Consider the following 19077-nt stretch of genomic DNA (forward strand, 5'->3'; position numbering starts at 1 on the left):
CTCTGGGGTTTAGAGACAGGGAAGCATAACTCACTTGCTCTCCAGTCACACCGTCTTCTTTCTCACATCCTCCCCTGGCCTAATCAGCAAGGTATAAGTTACTAATATCTCTAACATAGATGCAAATTCAATCCACACAGAACCACCACTCAAAGTCAAAGCTGAGAGGACAAAGGAAGAGGACGCTGTTGTATACAGATTTTTCTGCTCTGGTTTAAACAGCTTTGACAGAGTACAGGTGCTTGGTGGCTTATAGGAATAACCCAATTGCCAAAAATCCCTTCAACACCAGAGTTGACAAAGTTAAGATAAACATATAATCCCCAGCGATAAAACTCTGTAATAGTAAAATAACACTCAACCTGGAGGCGTCCCCAACTTTCATTTCACATGGAACAGCTGGCATTAGAGAGAGAAGCCTGGTGGACGTCTCAGAGTTAAAACTACAAACTGTGATTAGACTCTTATTTCTCAGTGTGATAGAGCATAGGTTGTTCTCCATTACACATCTTCATCTGTCTCCCAGAGTTTTAAACTAAAAGGAATATATTGTTCTGTTTACACTTTTGAACCCTGGCTAGTGTCAACGAATGGGGGTGTGAATGAGCATTAGAGAGTAGGGTAGGTGCCTCTCTGTGCTTGCAGGCTCCTGACGGAAGGCTACTTACTTCTCAGCCTGGTTTCTGGCATGTAGTCAGCTTTGTCGTGGACCCACTCCGGACGGTGAGGCCGGATGTTGGCCTGGGAGGCTGCGTAAGCCACAGGGTCATTGCTGACCCAAGCGGTCAGGTAGATGTAGAAAGCACTGGGATTAATGATGCCATCTGCATCCACCAGGCGCCGTTTAGTCAACTGCAAAATGGGAGAACAGGGGCTTTCAGAATGGGGTTTGGGGCAAACACACTCCTCCTAGAGAAAAAAAGAAGCAGAGATTTTTTGCACTGGCATTTGCAACAAAGAATAGAATGCCCACTGTTTGAAAGTGTAGAAAATCCTATCAGAACACCTTTGGTTTCTTTCAAAATGCACTCATCGGAGGATGCAATAATCAGTGTGTTTATAAAAAACACACAGTTCTGCAGATGGCCCAGGAATTGACTGAACCAATTAAATCTGAATGCTAAAAGAGTGTCTGCAGCCAAGGCGGAGAATGAACAATCTGGAGAAACATATTTATAGGAGGGGAAGGGGGGAAAACCTGGCAAGAATCCCTGTACACGTCTGTGTGCAGTTAACCTCTGTTGTTAACACTGAAGGAAATGCCACCCAGTAAATGGAGGAGAGCTATAAAAATAAAACAACATCTGTATAAATTTTGCTAACACTAGCCTCCTATGACCTGTGTATTCAAAAAATGTCCATCGCCACAAAGATAGGGGAGAGCAGAGCTCACTACAGTCTTTCTGAGAAATCTGATTTCTGAGAGGCCTGGTCACATTCATGATGCCAAGTCCTACGCATGCTCCAAACTACACTCCTCTAATGTAGGGTCTTGTGGGCTTTGCTTAGGTGTAAAATTGTACGACACACACACATTCTCTCTCTCTCACACACACAGACACACACACACGAACACACACACACTCTTTTCCTGTTTACTTTAGATTCAGGCCTAGTTCCAATTCTTTTCCTTTTTTTTCCTCCTTTTTTAGCAAAATGAAAACACCAGTGACAGCAGCAGTTAATAGAGAATGAAAGAAGGAAGAAAGAGAGGAGGAGAGTGAGAGAACTAAATTTCAGGGATCTGGAGTCAATTAATCTACAGGATATGTAACAATTGTATGTCTTCAAGTCATCCCTGGGATTACCTAGCATGGCTGGCCTTAGTGCGTGAGCTGCTCTCCCTCCCAGGCAGAGGAAATGATGTCCAGGGCCTGGCCCAATCACACGTGCTCCTTGGTGTCCCTGGCCCCTAAAGCCAGCTCTATACCTGGACTTCCCCCCCACCCCCCAATAGCTCTCAAACAGGCACCTCTGCTCACACCTTTGTCAGTCCTGACAGCTTGCCGCATGTACTGTAAAGCGCCATGTTTCACTCCATAATAACTCTGAACAATGTACTTTGTAAATCTGTCACCTTTAATGCCAGCAAAAAAGGGGAGACGATAAACAGAGCTGCTGGAAAGATCATTAGCATGACGATTTTCTGCCTGAAGGTGAAGCAAGTAAGCTTTGTACAAAGAGCAGAGGGACTAGGACCTCGGAAAGCCAGTAGTACTGCTGGACTCATTTGAAACCAGAAGGGCTCAAACACACTCCCTGACATGCCAGAGAAATCAAAAGGGATATGCTGGAATCCCAGCATCACAGAGAATATGCAAATGCAGCTGGAGAATATGACTGTCAAAGAGAGCCCCTTTTTTTCCGGGAGTGAGCAGAAAGGTGAGCCCACTCAGATCCCATGGATTTGCATTTTTGGATGCCTCACTGATGACAAAGCAATCTGCTGTCCTCTTTCTCTACCCCGCGGTCCAGAGTGACCTAATTCAACAAATCTCGAACACCTCAGTAACTTCTCCTATCTCCTAACCCATCTACCCACCTCAAATTCTGTTCATTCAAATGACTCGATGAATACATCTTTCCAAGTTTGAATATAATCAAGACCAACATAATAACAAGCACTAGAATACAAAATAAAACAATGTAATACAGCACTTCCAACATGTGAAATCTTACACTGCCTCACTGTATTCTGTTTGTGCTATTTGATAGAAGAGCAAACCCTACCCTCTGGCTTGCCTGCAATCACACAATTAGCCAGTGGGATGAAGTGCATTAAAAGCCAACTCAATATCCTTTCTACCAGCTTCAATGATCAGGCCTGCAGAAAGCACAGACTGGGGTTGCAGGCTTCAAAATGGCAGCAGCACCAAAGCTCTGCTTAATAGCACCCAAAACTCCCCTGGTGTGGGGCAGTGAGTGTACCTGACTGATGTCGATGGGTTTATCACGGCTGCCAGTTTGTACCAGGAGCTTGTAGGCAAGGACTCCATCATCTGATCCATTTTTGTAATTGTTTGGCATGATTTTCCCAGTTTCCCAGTCACTGTCAAATGCATCCTGAAGTCCTAGAAAAGGCAAATGTGTGTAATACATTATAACTCTTACCCAGAATCATCCTGGTGCTAAGTGGGGTGGGCTGAGCTCAATAAGCAGGACAAGAGAGCCAGACGTGAAGCCAAGCCCTTGGCATTCTACTTGTCTTCTAATTCAAGTTCAAGAGATACTGGTAGATTTTTCATAAATGAAACTTCAAGTTGGTAGTAACCATTGTTTCAAAGGTGGAAGGGGGAAAATACTTGTTTCTTGGCAGCAAATATACATGCATTAACTTAAAAAAAACACACAAACAACACTTCCCTTGTCTCCCCCATGACTACTCCAAAAGAAAGCGCGAGAAAGAGCTGAGAAAGGACTGACTGGTGGGTGAGGAAGACACACCATTCCCACTAACTGGGGCGTGTCACCGGGAGGTGCTAAGCCATGGGCTCTCCAACACAACCTGAAATCTCACTCAGAGGGGAGAAAACACATTCAAACTCCCAACTTCAAATAGCAACTCAGCTGCTTCTCCAGCTCAGGGTGAGTGAACACGATTCTGTCAATTTGTTCCATCTGTTTGACTTGTGGAGCTAATACAAGCTGTGGGATCGGCTGCCAGGTTGTGTAAAGATCACAGCCAACACCTATTCACTCTAGACTGTTCTCTTCCTCTTTGCCACCCTTACTCCAAAGAGGGGGTGCAGAGGGAGGGTAGGGAGGGAGCACGCTTGTGCACAGGGAAATACCTCACAGGGTAAATTTGGATCAGATTGAGAACAGGAAGCCACAGGCCAATACAAGGGGGCTCTGTGAGAACAGATGACAAACCACAAGCCCAGGGAGGGGAAGGAAAAGAGCTTTCTGGACTTGGGGGATGGGCGGACGCGCCAGCCCACCACACACAGCTGCGCTTGGCCTCTGTAATCAAAACCATCATTACAGACCTGATGGTTTGGCTACAGCTGTAAAGAGATAAGCGTGTTGGAAGAGAAAACAGGGCCCTGGTGACCCGACCTTAGGGTCTGAGTGATCGCTGGCGTGCACACACTCTCCTCTTTCCCCCTTTCCATAGCCCTGCTCCCCCCAAATCACCTCCCAAGTAGAACTTCCAAGCACCAGCGGCTGAGGAAACCACATCTTTGGAAAAAACTGCACATGCCTGGGTTAGGCATGGCTGGTAAGAAGGGAGCAGGACTTATTCATGTCATGACATGCCTTGAGTGACTTCAAAGATACCCCCTCCCCAAATGTGCTTCTTGGGGTTAGAAATGGGGGGGAAATAGGGAGTACAGGGCCCTTTTCCTGTCTCTGCCTCTCTTTAAAACAAGCCTTTCTTCCACGTTGCTGTGGACATTGTTTTTATAAGAACAATTTGGGGATGAGGACCATGGGCTCCGGGGTGGCAAGTGTGAGGGGGGTGGCAAGTGTGAGGGGGTGACAGGGTTGGGGGGACCACCAGCATGGCTAAGCTCCGAATTCTCACACAGACTTTTTCACTGCAAGGAGGCAAGCACATGACAAGCCACAGTGAACAGATGTTATTTTATTACCTAAAGCTTTTTTTCCTTCAATTTTTGAAAAAAATAAATAGAAGAGGAAGAATAATCTCCCCTCCCCAAAAGAGGCCTGGTCTGTTTTCCTCACCATGATAGAATTTTCATCACTTCATGGCTTATATGGAACTTTCAACCCTCTTAACCTGTTACTCCTAAAGAGGAGCTCATGCTCTTTGGTGCACTGAGTGAGCTATTTTACACTGATTGCCCTTCCTTTAATTCTTCCAACAACTTGGTAATAGAGCCCTATTCATATAATTGTTCCCACTTTAGAGATGGGGAAACTGAGGCTTGGAACAGTGAAGTAATGACCAAGGACCATCCATCACACATGTGTAGGGCTAAGCTTTGAACTCAGACAGCCTGACTCCCACTGACTTGAGCCACCCAGGTTTCAGACTATCCTGTAAATATTTGTTGAAGGCAGTAGAATTAACCTGGGTCTGACAGCAAATAACAGTGGCCCAAAAATCTAAGTGCAGTTCTAAATATTCATGTAGTAACAAAGGAAGAAAGATCCAATTTGGGAGATCAATCCCAGTGCCAGTTCAGCTCATCATTCTCACTGCTGGCTCCCTGGCATGCCACTCAGTCTACCAGGGATTCGATGATGAGCACGAAACAATCACTGACTGTACAGAGAAGTTGAGTTCTTTCATAACCAGTGTATTATTTTCTGAGTAATTATCCAAAACCTAGTATAACAATGCACACTGGCCTAAGTGAATGCACAGTAAATACATGATCCTGGACACAAAACAAAGGACAAAGATTTGCTTTCATGACCCCTTGGCCAACAATTTATGTTCCAACACATGTACACTGTAGGAAGGAACTATGACATTTATTTTATAGCAAAACATTCAAGTTTTTGGTCTAACTTTTCTGATTTTACTAAAATTTATTTTCTAGTGAAAAGTTATGAGCTCATTTATCCCAACTGACGATTTTTCCTTATTTGGGACCCTAAAAATAACACATTAACCTATACTTTATTAACCTATACTTAATTCAGTGTGAAATATAAATGAATACCATTTGCACATGACATGCACAGCATGGATTTTAAAAAAATCTCTATATTCGCCTCATTTGCATGCTTAAAGATGACACCTGGGATAATTTCTGTATTATCATTATGTATTTTTATGAGTTTAAAAAAAACCCAAAACTATTGGAATGTTGATAAAGATAATAGGATGATATTAAAAAAAAAATGAAGGTTCCCGCTTCCACCATCACTTAAAAACCACACAAAATGTTGGGAAGGAAAGCTGACATGAGGATAAGAGTGTTTCTGAGGAGGACATATTTCAAAGACAAAATCAACCACTCAGTAGGCCTGAAAATTTCACAAGCAGCCACGAGTCCCGGTATCTGGTCTCCTGTGTATAGGGCTCTGCTAGACCTTTTAAGATCCAATGCAGAATTTCAGGCTGGCTGGGACTCTAAATAGACCTCATGTGGTCTAGGTGGGTGCTATTTACTTAGCAACCAAAACATGATTCAAGTGCACCTTTAAAAAGAGATTCTCAAGTCCAACAGTTTTAGGTCTGTAAAGGGATGAAAGCATAGGAATAACTTACAATACACTAAAAAAGTCAGCCCTCCCCCCTGTCTGGAGACAATACTCCTTGCCCCCTCCCCAAACTCAGCCTAACTGTGCCATATTGAGCAGCCAAAGGAATGGCTGAAGACACTGAAATGATTCTACAATAACCCTCCTTTGCTCAGATGCTGGCAGGCAACTGCAGATCTCTTTGTCATTTGTGGCAAGTTATTTGCATGTCTTTGGCCAATGGGGAAAAAATGAAAAGAAGGGAAACTCAACTGTCTGGTCCTCTTTTGACTCATTATCCAAAAAATACTGTTTCCCAAACTACTGTACAAAATCAGACTTGGAACAAATTCAAGCTGATCTCACAAGCATGTTAAAAAATAGTATTAGTGTCATGTTGCTTTCTTTACCTTCCTTAAAAAAAAGTTTCAACCTGGCATACATGTATGAATAAAATTCTAGGAACACAAATCATGGCCAGAAACGATAGGGAATAATTTTCAATCAAACTCAAGTTGTTACTATTTCATACGAACTCACAGGGAAACTGGCAGCATAACCTTGATATTCAAGTGTATTGACTTAAGACCAAAAAAAGCACTTAAATCTGTGTTTAAACAAGCCTAATTAAGTGGGAAATTAAGACAATCATTGGATAACTTAAGCCAAAAAGTGTTGGGGGGCATAATTATTTGGGTATTTCAGTAAAAGCATTTTTGCTTGAATTGTGTGGATAATTATCTTGATTCTCCACTTCATTTTGCATGTGTCAACACAGAATAAATGAACAGATGTCCTTGAAATCACTGAAAACATTCATATTCAGGCAGCAGTCTGAAGCAAATTTAGACCGTTTTTTCCTTCTGCTGACTACCATTTCTTAGAAATATTTCTAAGGGCAAGGCATGAAGCTAAGTAAGGTATTTAAAACAGAATTTGATTATTCATGAAATACTGTGAGATGTGATTAAGCATTTATAAGTTTCCTTCATATGCCAACTCAAAAGGTGGGTCAAACTATGGAATTTTAAATTATATTCACTGATGATACAAAATCCACTGGCAGAATAAGCTATAATTTAGTAATGAGTCAGTCTAGAAATTCCATCAAAACTGATTTCACTTGGTTACCAAACTAAGTACCCTGCCCCCCAAAAAAGCACTGGCAGTATCTAGTCCCACATTTTACGACATAGTTTCCTATTTCCTAATGTGCACTCAAATTCCTACAGAAGTTCCTGAGTAACCTGCTTGAATTATATGCACCATTTTATAGGTAAAAATCAGATTTGGGAGGTTGCCCCAGAAATAGCATATGTAAGAATTTGAATCAACACTTAGAAATCAAGAAACATGTCAATGTTACATTATAATCTTACATTTTAATAAAACAAACCAAGGGAACTTACGGAAGTGAAAACACACCAAAGACCAAAGGGTGATTGCTTAGGAAGGACAAAAGCCCCGCAGCATCTTACCTTGCAGCCAGTCTCTGAAGTAGTGCAGCCACATTTTGGGAAGCTGTTTATTTTCTTCCAACATGACATACTTCACATTACTGAAACTCTTATGGAGATCATACAGTAAGTGCTGGATATTCGGGTAGTCTGCTTTCTGGGTGACTATATACATGTTGTAGAAAGAAAAGTATTTGAACTGTGCAGCAATAAAGTCATATTCTCTGGTCTCCCGAGGCACAATGTCTGTAAGATCCAGCCCATCGCGCACTCGTGTGGTCCCGTACAGACTGACTCCCAGCAAGCCCAGGAAAAGGAAGATCACGACCACCTGCAACAGAACAAGAGGAAAGATCAGATTCAGAGGAACAGAACCAACAAAGACAAGTTATTTGGTTTACACCTGACTTTTACCACCACACTGGTCTGACACAGCATCGAGGGGTCATTTTCTCAACGGGAAAGATGTTTAATCACAGCAATTACATTTCATAAACAAGCTAATGAAAAATCAAATGTTGAAAATGTAAGGAGCTGATCTAAATTCACAGAAATGCTACATAGACATTCATTCCTACAGACAAATGAGCTCATGAAAATGGCTTCCTGCTCTTCATGGATGGACTCCTGAAGAGACCTGAAAGGTATCATGCATGAAAAAGCCATCTGATGAATTCCAAAGGAGCCTGTTATGTCATTTTTTGGAACTAGAAGGAGTCTCCTATTGGTAGGTTACCTTGGCTTTTGGTTTTAAGAGGAAAGGAGCATAGTGTTTCTCTGCAAAAGATGAGAGGGTCCACTTGGTGCAGGGGGGTTCCAAACAGTGGAGGCTGGCATCTGAGAACTGGGAGAGCAGGTCCCGGGTGGAGCTGGTACTCTCGGGGCTCTGGCAGCTAAGGGTGTCCTGGGGCAGGGAGACAGGCTGCACGGAGATCTCGGAGCGCGGCTCGGCAGTGGTGTAGTACACGTGCGTGTGGGGGTCGTACTCTGTGCGCAGCTGCACCGTGGACTGCATGGTGATCTGTGTTTCGTGGGCAAAGCTGTGGCTGCTGTAGGGAGGTGGGGGGCTGTAGCGGGTATTCTCCTGAGTCTCCGCGTAGGCCTGAGGTTCAACCTGAATCACCCTGCTGACACAGGGGCTGAAAGAGGGAAACACATCCTTAATGTTTTATTGAAACTTCATTTTTGATAGTGACTGAGCATATCCATTTTACATAGCTCTGATTTAGGAGAGAAATACTGTATCTTAAGTGCCATGAAAAATGCCTGAATTAAAACACAGTAAGTCACAGGAGGCTAGTAGATGGTAGATCCTAAATTTGGCTGAATCAAGTTACATGCTTTGAACCCCTTAAAGAATAATTCATAAGAGCAAAACAAGCAAACAAAAAACCAACACCTAAAGGGCTCTATTTTTTTGTAGGTGGGTATTTTTCAATTTTTGTTCTTCCCTAATCACAGATATAAGACATACTGCCTATCATCAGAATTGCTGGTTCACGATAGAAAAAATGATCATATGTACCAGAACCTCAGGGAAGTGAGAATGTTCACTTTGCTTGGGGGGGGCGGGGGGGGGGGGGAGGAGGGAACCCAGTGATTCTGACATCCCCCCAGGGAAACATTCTCTGTTATTTCCTCTCCCTCCAACACACTGGGATAAACCATGCTAACTGTATTCCCTTCTAAGCCCACAGGCGAGAGTTCTCAAACACTTCCACTCTGAATGAAAGGCACAACAGCCAGAAAATGTACCTGGTGAAACAGCAGAATATATCCAATCTCCTGTCTTCACGTCGGTACAAATCCATGCTGAGAATTGCAGGAAAAATGAGCAGAACCATAGCAAAATTGAAGACCACTACTACAGCGGCCTGGGTGCAGAAAAAAAAAATGTAAAAGTCATCAAGATGTATCCTGACAGCCAAAGGATTGCTTTGAAAATGAACATACTTTTAAACAACCTCTCCTACTTTCCTACTGAAGAGTTCAATCCTGAAATAGATGTGTTTCTCATCATTTTACTTCCTGTCCCTCTGACTGGACTAGGCCTTGCATTCTCATCCTTTCCATCTAATAATTCCATGAGCCCATAAGATATAAACATAGGAACTAAACTAGCATCTCAATAGCAATTTCATAAAACACAATCTACAAAAACAGAGTAGCGAACATATTTGAGATATTTTAAACTAAAACAAAAAGAAACATTCCCTTTCAGAACATTTCTAAGAGTTCATGCAGCCCTGATCTTGCACTTAGAAAATTACATATAAAAGTAGACTAAGTATATCAAAATGTCACCTTTAAAACATGAAGTAAAATTGCAAACATGTCCCCTGAGGTTTTTAATAGGCACATTCCAAATAGCCTCTGGAGGAACCTATGGGGTGCGCAGCACAGTAACATAAAAGGTCAAGGAAAGTTAAGCAGAAAGAAATTCCTGTGTGTGATTATAGTATGCAGAATAAATAAGTACAGATTCAAAAGTCACTCTATAACCTAGAATAAACATGGGGTTAGGTTCTGTAGTGCTTTGGCAAATCTCCTGCTGACCTAGTAAAAATTACACAATTGGGCTGTTAATGGGGGAAAGTCAACAGAGGACAGTTGAAAGGGCTCCCCGTTCAGAACGGCAGGGAAAGAAGCTACACAATAAAAAATGCAACTGGAATGCTAAGTAACCAAGAAATCATCAGAAAAAATTTTAAAAAGTATAAACTCTTAAGAGTTTTTTTTCAAAGAATTGCCTAGTTCTAAAACCTTCTCTGACTATAACCAAGAAAGCTGAACTATAACTGGCACTATCAGAATCAGAGAACTTTGCAAAGGGCTTTTAATAGTTATCTTGAGTTTATGCTTGAGATGAAATAGCATGTCTGAGTTCTGGAGCAATGCCTTTCAATAACTAATGCCCTGTCAAGACTACAAAACTGAAAACCACCAAGATCTCCCCACTAAGCTCTCCCTTCTTAGTCTACCTTGAAAACTGTTATCAATTCAAAATATATAAAATATGCTAACTCACTATTCTAACATATTAAAGCACTTTAAAAACTTGCCTCAAGTAGACTTGTTTTAATAAGCAAAATCACTATTTTTGACTTGAGGATTCAGTTAAGAGACAAATACTTTTAAAAAAGTGGGGATACTGTATGGGTTACTAGAGCTACAAAGATAAATAAAAGAAAATCCTGCTCTCAAGGACTGACATAGCCAGACCTATGAACAAATTACAATTCAGGCTCATAAATGGAACAAAAGCAGTCACAGGGCTCCTGAGCAGTTTAGCAGAGGGAGAGCATGTTTGTGCGCGTGCATGTTGCAGGTGGGGGTGGTTGCATGTATAGGAAGAACTGTATACGGTAGAGTTGTATATGTATGAGGGGGCTATGAGTGTGTGTACATGTATGGGGGTGCATGTGTGGGTTACTGGGGATGAGGAGAGGGTGGTCTCAGAGCAATGTTAAAGACAAAAAAGGACGCGGACAGGAATCAGGAGAAAGGTGCAGAATCAGGAGGAAATTCAATAGGCAATGTATTAGAGGACACACCCAGTGCAAGCCACTCAATACCACTGGATTTAAAGTTCTGCTGGGGGAAGAAGAGAAAGGAGAAATGATGGGAGATGAGGTAGTTACTATATGAGCTGTTCCATTCCTGCATTAATCAGGATAGATATTACTGCTATTGACACTGTGACCTAATAAAGACCTTATGAAGCAGAGTAAGGCCACCTGTCTGAGGCTACCTAGTAAATCCACTCAAATATAGAGGATGCCAAGACCCCAGCACAGCTGTGACTGGGAATTCCTGTTAGATCTGGTCAGCTCCTGAGAATAGGGACACAGGCAGAAGGACTATGACCAATCAGAGCAGAAAGACACCAGGAAAAACAGATCTCATTCCACAGGAGATTTTCCAGAAAACCTTTATTCCAGGAGTAGCATCCTTTCAGACTTTCTTTCTATTACAGTCATGTTTTCGAAATGGAATGCAGACAAGAAACTCTGGGCCTATCTCACTTTGAATAAAAGTTCCTGGGACCAGGGCAGAGACTGCAGCTACAGGCCATGTGGTGGCCCAAGTCTTCTGGCAAAAATGACACTGAAGCCTTCCACATCCCATAGAGGCATGTATCTGATACCAACCTTACCACCGGAGAAATTTAATGGGCATTAGGCTAACACTAGTGATGGGAAAGAAGGGATGACAGGAGAACCCCAAAACAGCATTCCATCTAAATGTACAATCACATGGTATATTATATATATAGGGAGAACATTCTGACAAGAAACTAACAGAACCTTAACATCCCCTAAAGTGCACCAAAATAGTGAAAACAAATAGCAAGGATTTCTCAGTAAGGGAGAAGTATCCCTGCACTGTCCATCAATTCTAATTACTGTGCCTAGAAAATGTCCTATTCCTCGCAAAGCATGTATGGTGGCCGTGCTGAGACACTTTCAGAGAGCAGAGATGAACCGACCTTGCCTAGGGGGCCCTAGTCTAAACTCTCTTACCATCTGGAACAATAAGGTGTTCTGTTCTGGGAGTTTTCATAGAAGAACAAACACTATTCAGTTACCAGCAAAGCCGCAGTGCGGGGCATTGGTTCCCAAAGAATTACAGACAGTGCCACTGCTTTCTGGTACAGAGGTGGCATTTGGACAGATGGATGTAAATTGACAAGGAGGTCTAAGACAGTTTCTTTGCCGGGGTAGGGGGGAGAAGATTTCCATTTATTGTAGGAAGGCTACAAAACTGGAAAAGTTCCACAGGGAAAAATCTGAAGGTAATGCGCATAGAATCTGTCTCTCCCTTTTAATGTTTAATCTGCAGGATCCTGAAAATATGAACACAAATGAATACCCAAAACCTCAACGGTTGGGAAGGGAGAGGGAAGCTATAGAATGGTCAGTTACACGTCAGTACACTTAAAAGGGAACCAGCATAAAATTCTTGATGGCTATTGCAAAAATCATTGTGTGCTCTTTTCCTTTTTTCTCTCATCTCATTCCACCACCCTCGCCCCCCTTTATGACAGAGAATGAGCCAGTGTGATGGGAAGCTGTTCTTTGATTAATGAGGACTCCTGGTAGCTGCAGATGTAATTATCTAAAGTGATCCTCTAGTGGCTTAGAACATAAAATGCAAAACCGACAGTACTCATTGCATCTCAGTAAGGTGCTTACCTTGGGAAAACTTAGTGCACTGGATTTTCTAAGAAGCGTAAGAAAAACTCATGCAGCTTTTCAGACCACCACACCATAAGGATATCATTAAAGAAGAGTATGCCTTGATGAATCATCAGTGTAGTACTGAGAGAGGAGAGGAGAGAATAAGAGAAAGGGACAATAAAAGAGGCGTGTGAGGCCAAGCAGATAGACAGAGAGAGAAAGGCAAGCAGGAAAGGCGAGACAAGGGAGACAGGACCCCACTGTCAAGACTCTAGAATAATTTCTATGTACCAGAACCTGCAGCTTATGAAATAAGAGTAGCACATCACAGGGCAGAATGGGTGTGTCCCTGTGCAGATAGGCATTCTGACACTTTAGTTGTGCCAATAGTTGAGCAGGCACCTTTTACTTATTTTCATATTAGTGAACAGTTAGATATATTTTTATTCTTCCTGTGTTTTAGTCCTAGTTTCAACTTTAACTTTATTCAGTATTTTTCTTTTGGGAGCTGGTAGCCACATCAATTGGTTCAACATCTTTTTCATGTTATAACTTACAGTAAATATTAAACAAGTCTAGTGTCCCAAACACAGTAGGATCATTAGTTGCTTAGGTCTTTGTAATTAGTGAAATGAAATTCAAATACAAAAATTGAAAAAGAGTTAAACATGTTGACAAAAATACAAATCTAATATATCTGTCATTTTCTTCTTGGTCATGGTCCTTAAAATCTGCTGGTAATCAGAAAGAGTAAAGCAGTATGAATAAGCTGAATATCACAACAGTTTAAAATGTGACACTGAAGGTCATCTCCTTTAAAAACCTGGTCACGAATTACCTATCACCTGGGAAGAAAGGAGAACACCACCGCTCCTTTAATCTTAGTTGGGAAACAGCTCTTCAGCTTGCATTTAATTCACAAGCTTCAATAAAATCTTTGCGCTATCAAACCCTAAAGCATTTGGGATTTAGGAAGACACAGTTTCAGCTGCAGAGCAATGGCAGTCTCCCGCAGCCCTCCTGTGGCATGCTTGTTCTTTTAATTCACAGAAGCTGGCTCTGTGTTTGGAAAAGCATCTTGATAGCCTCTAGATGTGAAAGGTCTTGGTTTGGAATGAGAGAGCAGAACGATGTGGGCGCCAAATTACCTTGCATAAGAAAAGGAGAGGGATTTTGAGTTTTCTTGGGCAGAGGAGTAGTGGACCGAAAGGAAAAGAAAACCAGAACAGAACAGAACAGACTGAGAAGGCTAACTATGCAGAGGTGGCAGGCAGGGGTCCGGCCAAGATGCCCACACCCCCAGACCCTGCAGGCAGAGGAAGGCCAGTGCATTCTCATACAGTGCCATCTAATATACAAGTTTAAGCTCTCACCTTGGGCTACACAGCAGAATTAGGGAGTCTGCTCTATACCACTGCCTTATATAGGGGCTACTCTAGGGAAGTGAAGAGAGAAGGTGGTGGGCTGAGATGGACAGCAGGAGGGGTGGTAGGCACAGAAACTGAGAGTGCGCATAGAGACAGGTTGCATGTGGATGCATCCAGAGGACTCCTGACTACGTGAAGTAGGGGCTTACTGGGGTCTCAAATGGAGTGTCCCAGTACCATTTTGGTTTAACTACAAAGGAAAGGGCAGCTCATTGAGGCATCAAATCTTGGGGATGCTTGCGCCACAGGCACCTAGGCTATAGGACTTGAAAGGAAGGAAAGAATCCTAAAGCTTTGTTATTCTAGGGAGCATAGGGTCGCTGCTTAAAAAGGCATTCAGGGCAGGTGCAGGTGGTTGAGCAGGTGGTTGAGCGCCTCGCTGTGAAGCTGTCTGCAGCCTCTGCAGCGCTGATGTGATCCCGGCCGGCCGGCCGGCGAGGATCCCACATGGCATGGCAGACCTCTCCTGTCTTGCCCGCTGCTCCCCTCAGCAGTGTATTTCATCGGCCTGCCTGTTCTGTTCCCTGCTCTGTCTCTAGTGAATCCTCTCACCCTCCCGTGCATCTGGCCTGTACCCCAGTTCTTGTATAAAATAAATAAATCTTAAAAAAAAAAAAGAAAGAAAAAGGCATTCACCCACGAGAGCCCCTAGGCTGGCACACTGCTTTGCTTCACAGCAGGAAGACCCTGAACATCAGGGAAAAGCATACATGGGAGCTCATGTCGGTGCAGTGCTCAGCATCACAGATCCCAGCTGCAGACACTCACCTGAAGGGAGAAGGCCCGCAGAGCAGGGATGGGGATTAGCGCAGCCATAAAGAAGGCGGTGACGTTGCTGATGGATGTGAGGGCCACACTGGCTCCCGTGCGCTTGAGGCACTCCCCGGTCCTGTCCTGAGGATGAGAAATCACAGTGCTGAGAGCTGCACAGATCGTGCGGACAAATCAAATGTGGGGCAAAATGGTTTACAGTGCTGACGTCAAGGCATGAGAAGTGCCTTACCCAATAACATGGGCACTGAAAGGGTTTTCACTGCTTTCTACATAGTCATGTGTTGTTCACGGTTAAACTATCTAAAGGAGAAAGTTACAAGATAATGGTTTAAGTAAAATTATAATGATTTAAAAGGAAGGGAGGTCCGTTAGGAACAAAGTGACAAAAAACCTCAGAGAAGCATGTGTGTGCTTTGAAATACAGGTCTTGAGTCTTCTAACTTATCTCTTACGCAGCATACTCTGACTTGAGACTGTAATATTTACCACACCAGACTGAGAAAATTAAAGGACAAATAGGAACAGAAGGGATTCTGGTTGTCCCCAAAGCTTTTTTCTTTTGTTTTTCTATTACCTCAAAAGGGATTCTTTTATTCTGTCCTGTTTCACTAAATGCGTGTGCCAGAAGGAAAACATCATCCACACCAACACCAAGAGCAAGAAATGGCAAAACCTATGATGCAAACAAAGGACAGCAGCATTAGACATGTAGGGTCCGATCATTCTAAACCCATCAAGAAAACAAGCCACCCGCACCTCCAGTAGATACCCATAGGAGAATTTCCATTAACTTATGGTAAAGAATTTCATTTTATCTGCTATTTAAATCCCCAAAGTCCAGCAGTTTTAGCTCACAGTAGGTCTTGTATGTCTCTAAGCTTCATATAAAATAGTTTTTGCTTTTTTTTTTTTTTTTTTTTAACTTAATGAGAAGGAATCTAACTCTTCTAAGTAATGGCATGTGACCCCTGGACCAGCATTGTTGTGAACAGGTGACAATTCAAATTCTCCATCTCCAGCCCAGACTGAGTTAAAACTCTGGGGGTGCGCCCAAGAAGCCCTCTAGGAAACACTAATGCCCACTCAAGTTAGAAAACCGCTGCTCCAACAAATGACCTAAATTCCACTGTAAGGGGAACATTTCTCCTGATCAACAAGCCCGTTCTGACCTCTACCCACTGCCAAGTGGTCCATTTAGACACAGCACTCTCCTGAGAAATGAGGCATCCTGGTGAAAGGCTTGTAGACCCGTTAGGTGACATGGACATAGGAGGCTGGCTGGGCCGAGCCCCAGGAGGGATGTCTGTCAACACACAGTGGATGGACAGCTCCTTTAGTACCTGAGTTGTTGCAGCGTTAAAGGAAATCCCGATCAATGAGCACAGGCCCAATCCTGCAGCCACTGACAGTGCAACCAACAGGACGCCAGCCAGCCCCACGGCACCCTGGGACTTGGAGCAGTCCCAGCGCAGCATGGTTAAACAGGCATAGGCAAGCTGCAAGCAGAACAATGGGGGGAAGGTGGGTTGGGGGATGAAGGATTCAAAGAAGGGAGAAGGGGGGAGGGGGGAAGACACAAAACAAAAGCCAAACATTAGAATGTGTAAGGATTCTAATGTTTTCCCCCACCCATCACCCCATATCAAAAGGTAGAACTTACCATATCCAACAACAAAAATTTTTATTATGGACACCACACAAATGATACAAGTCAAAGGTGGGCAAACTGCAAATGGGAAATGCTTTACACAACCACTCTGTGACCCGTTATGAAGCTGAGCTCCCGCTGTCTCAGATGCACGTGGGTGTTAAGAGCAGTTAAAAAGCAGGAGCGGTCATGGAAAGGTACAAAGTAAAAAGTAAAACAAAATGATGCCCTCCCCCAGAAGCAAAGGAATCATTACCATGAGTAGGTAGCCGCTGGCCACTCGAATGACGCTGACATCAGAGAAGGACTTCAGGATGTCGTCCAGGGTCGTCGTGGTAAAGGAGAGCACCTTCTGAGTAGAATTCTGGGCAACACTTTGATGAACCACCTGCAGTCACAACATAATGATAAAGTCCCCAATGGAATTAAAGTTTCAATGACCTTGAATAGCACAGACTCAGTGAAACATGCCCTTCACCCAAGCTCCACTTGGGTGACATGTTAAAAAGAATCCTACATGACTGGGGCGGGGGTGCTAAACTTGGACTAACAGTAAACAAACAAGCCTGGGCCTAGGACAATGAAGGCTACAGCTAAATAAGAACAAATCTGGTGTGTTGGGGAGCTGGTGTAATTGACATTCACTCCAAGTTCTTTATTTACACTACATCTGAGGCCACTGTTCTCCTCCCCATAACTCTACAACTGATTTCCAGTCCATCGGCTTCCCCTTAATCCAAAACAATTCCCCCTTACGGGCACTTCTCCCCCTTCATTTGCTGGCCACTTTTAAAAGGTCACATGCAGCTCAGTGGAGGTCACTCCTTGGGAAACAAAGGCCAGCTCCTGTCACATGACCTAACTAAGGGGACTGCAGCTGTGAACAGATTCCATGCCTTGCTAATGTTTTCCAGACACCTTTTCTCGCTAACCAAGTGTTTTTCAAAACACGGTTATGGTGTTCAAAACTGGCTACTCAAAATGTTTCAGGGCATCCCAGTTGAATGACATTATTTAAGACTTTCAATACCAAGGAGAGAGAGAAAAGTCTCACCCCAGAGTGAATGATCTGTTTTGAAAGTAAATTCTAATGAAAGAAAGTTTTAAGAAGTCATTAGAAGGCAGTATTTAGTAAGGAATTTGTACCCAGATTCCATGGTAGGAGTCAGAAAGGTGATGATTTACCTCCACATATGTCCTCTGCCAAGCTTCCAGGATGGCCGCTGCCTTGTCCTCATTCCAGTTGATGTGAGAGACATAGTCATATCCCTTGAAATGTTCATACATTTGCTTGGGTGTCATTAACTGAAACATGGTCTGCAAGGCATGGGCGCTGTGCAGGGTTGATGGGGTAGGAAAGACAACATAAGCACCCCCAGGAAGCAGCTCTCACTGCCTCAAGCCCCCAACTCACTCACAGCCATTCTATCCTTCTACATGAGCATGTTTCCATTAAAAGGGGACTTAGATGGCTATTTTATTTAGTAGACTGATATACCATATTAAAGGTGTAATTTTACAGACCTTTAACAGATATACTCCCAAATTAAATTAATAAGCAATTTCCTTTCTCAATTTCTAGTCAACAAAACAGGAAGGGTAGAGGCACAGATAGCCTGAGCAGATACGCCGGGCTCAGCCCTGCACACTGGCTTGTGTGAAGGCCCAAGGGAGAAACTGCAGCCTGAGAGCCTGACTCCTGACATAACAGAGTGCACAGAGCATGGGGGAGAATCTGGGTTTATTGGCCAGTTGCTGGTCTTGAACAGCCTGGGACAGGGTTTAGGGCACATTACTTAACTCCATATGCTATAACCAATGTTTTTTGCCAACTTTACCTTTGCCCTGGTTTCTACATAATGGGTAGGTCTCAACCCTACAGTCACTAGCTTGCTAAGGAAAACAACCTACTCTTGAAAAATTCCCCACAAGAGCTTTCTCAAGCTGTCTGACCTGCTAATATTTCCCAATACTCTATTACACCAGACAGTGAGCTAGGCTAACAGCTCAGTATTAATGGAAATATACTTGCAGATGTGGGAAAGGAGAGTGATTGCTCAGGAAAGGAAGAAAAATAGACAGCTGGGATTTTCCTCTGTGTGTTGGATTACCTGACAAGTTTCCCAGTGCTGTTCTTGACTGTGCCACCCACAATCAATTCTTCTTGCCAGTGCATATACTTTCTGGATAATCCATGACATCCACCATTCAAAACAAGGGCCATATCAAGAGGCTAAAATAAAAAGCCACAGAATTACAGGAACAAGTAAGCAGGTCACATGCCTTATTAAAATACAGTGTATTAAGGGCTTGTTTGCTTCCAAAAGAACATAAATAATAAGGCTAATTGAGAGGCATATGGCAAATCTTACAGGAAAATTTAGCCTTATAAACAAACTTAGTTGTGGATATTGAAATCTTAAAAATGAAAA

At 43.1% G+C, this 19077-nt stretch overlaps 1 protein-coding gene across 4 annotated transcripts in view; it reads right to left on the reverse strand.

Moving 5' to 3' along the window:
- Nucleotides 1-19077, reverse strand: part of PTCH1 (patched 1) — a 69684-nt gene that overhangs the window by 17293 nt on the left and 33314 nt on the right. For all 4 annotated transcript variants that reach the window (XM_037493992.2, XM_037493994.2, XM_037493995.2 and 1 more), the window contains 11 exons: nt 18757-18878; nt 17831-17978; nt 16902-17033; nt 16338-16493; nt 15572-15670; nt 14992-15117; nt 9372-9490; nt 8353-8755; nt 7638-7947; nt 2929-3071; nt 669-852 (listed from right to left, as the gene is read on the reverse strand). In XM_037493992.2, the coding sequence (XP_037349889.1) occupies nt 669-852; nt 2929-3071; nt 7638-7947; nt 8353-8755; nt 9372-9490; nt 14992-15117; nt 15572-15670; nt 16338-16493; nt 16902-17033; nt 17831-17978; nt 18757-18878 (1942 nt within the window). The remainder of the gene's footprint in view (nt 1-668; nt 853-2928; nt 3072-7637; nt 7948-8352; nt 8756-9371; nt 9491-14991; nt 15118-15571; nt 15671-16337; nt 16494-16901; nt 17034-17830; nt 17979-18756; nt 18879-19077) is intronic.

The sequence above is a fragment of the Talpa occidentalis genome, unplaced genomic scaffold (genome assembly GCF_014898055.3).
Source record: "Talpa occidentalis isolate TD23 unplaced genomic scaffold, MPIMG_talOcc4v2.1 talOcc4.7, whole genome shotgun sequence".
NCBI classification, from domain to species: Eukaryota; Metazoa; Chordata; class Mammalia; order Eulipotyphla; family Talpidae; genus Talpa; species Talpa occidentalis.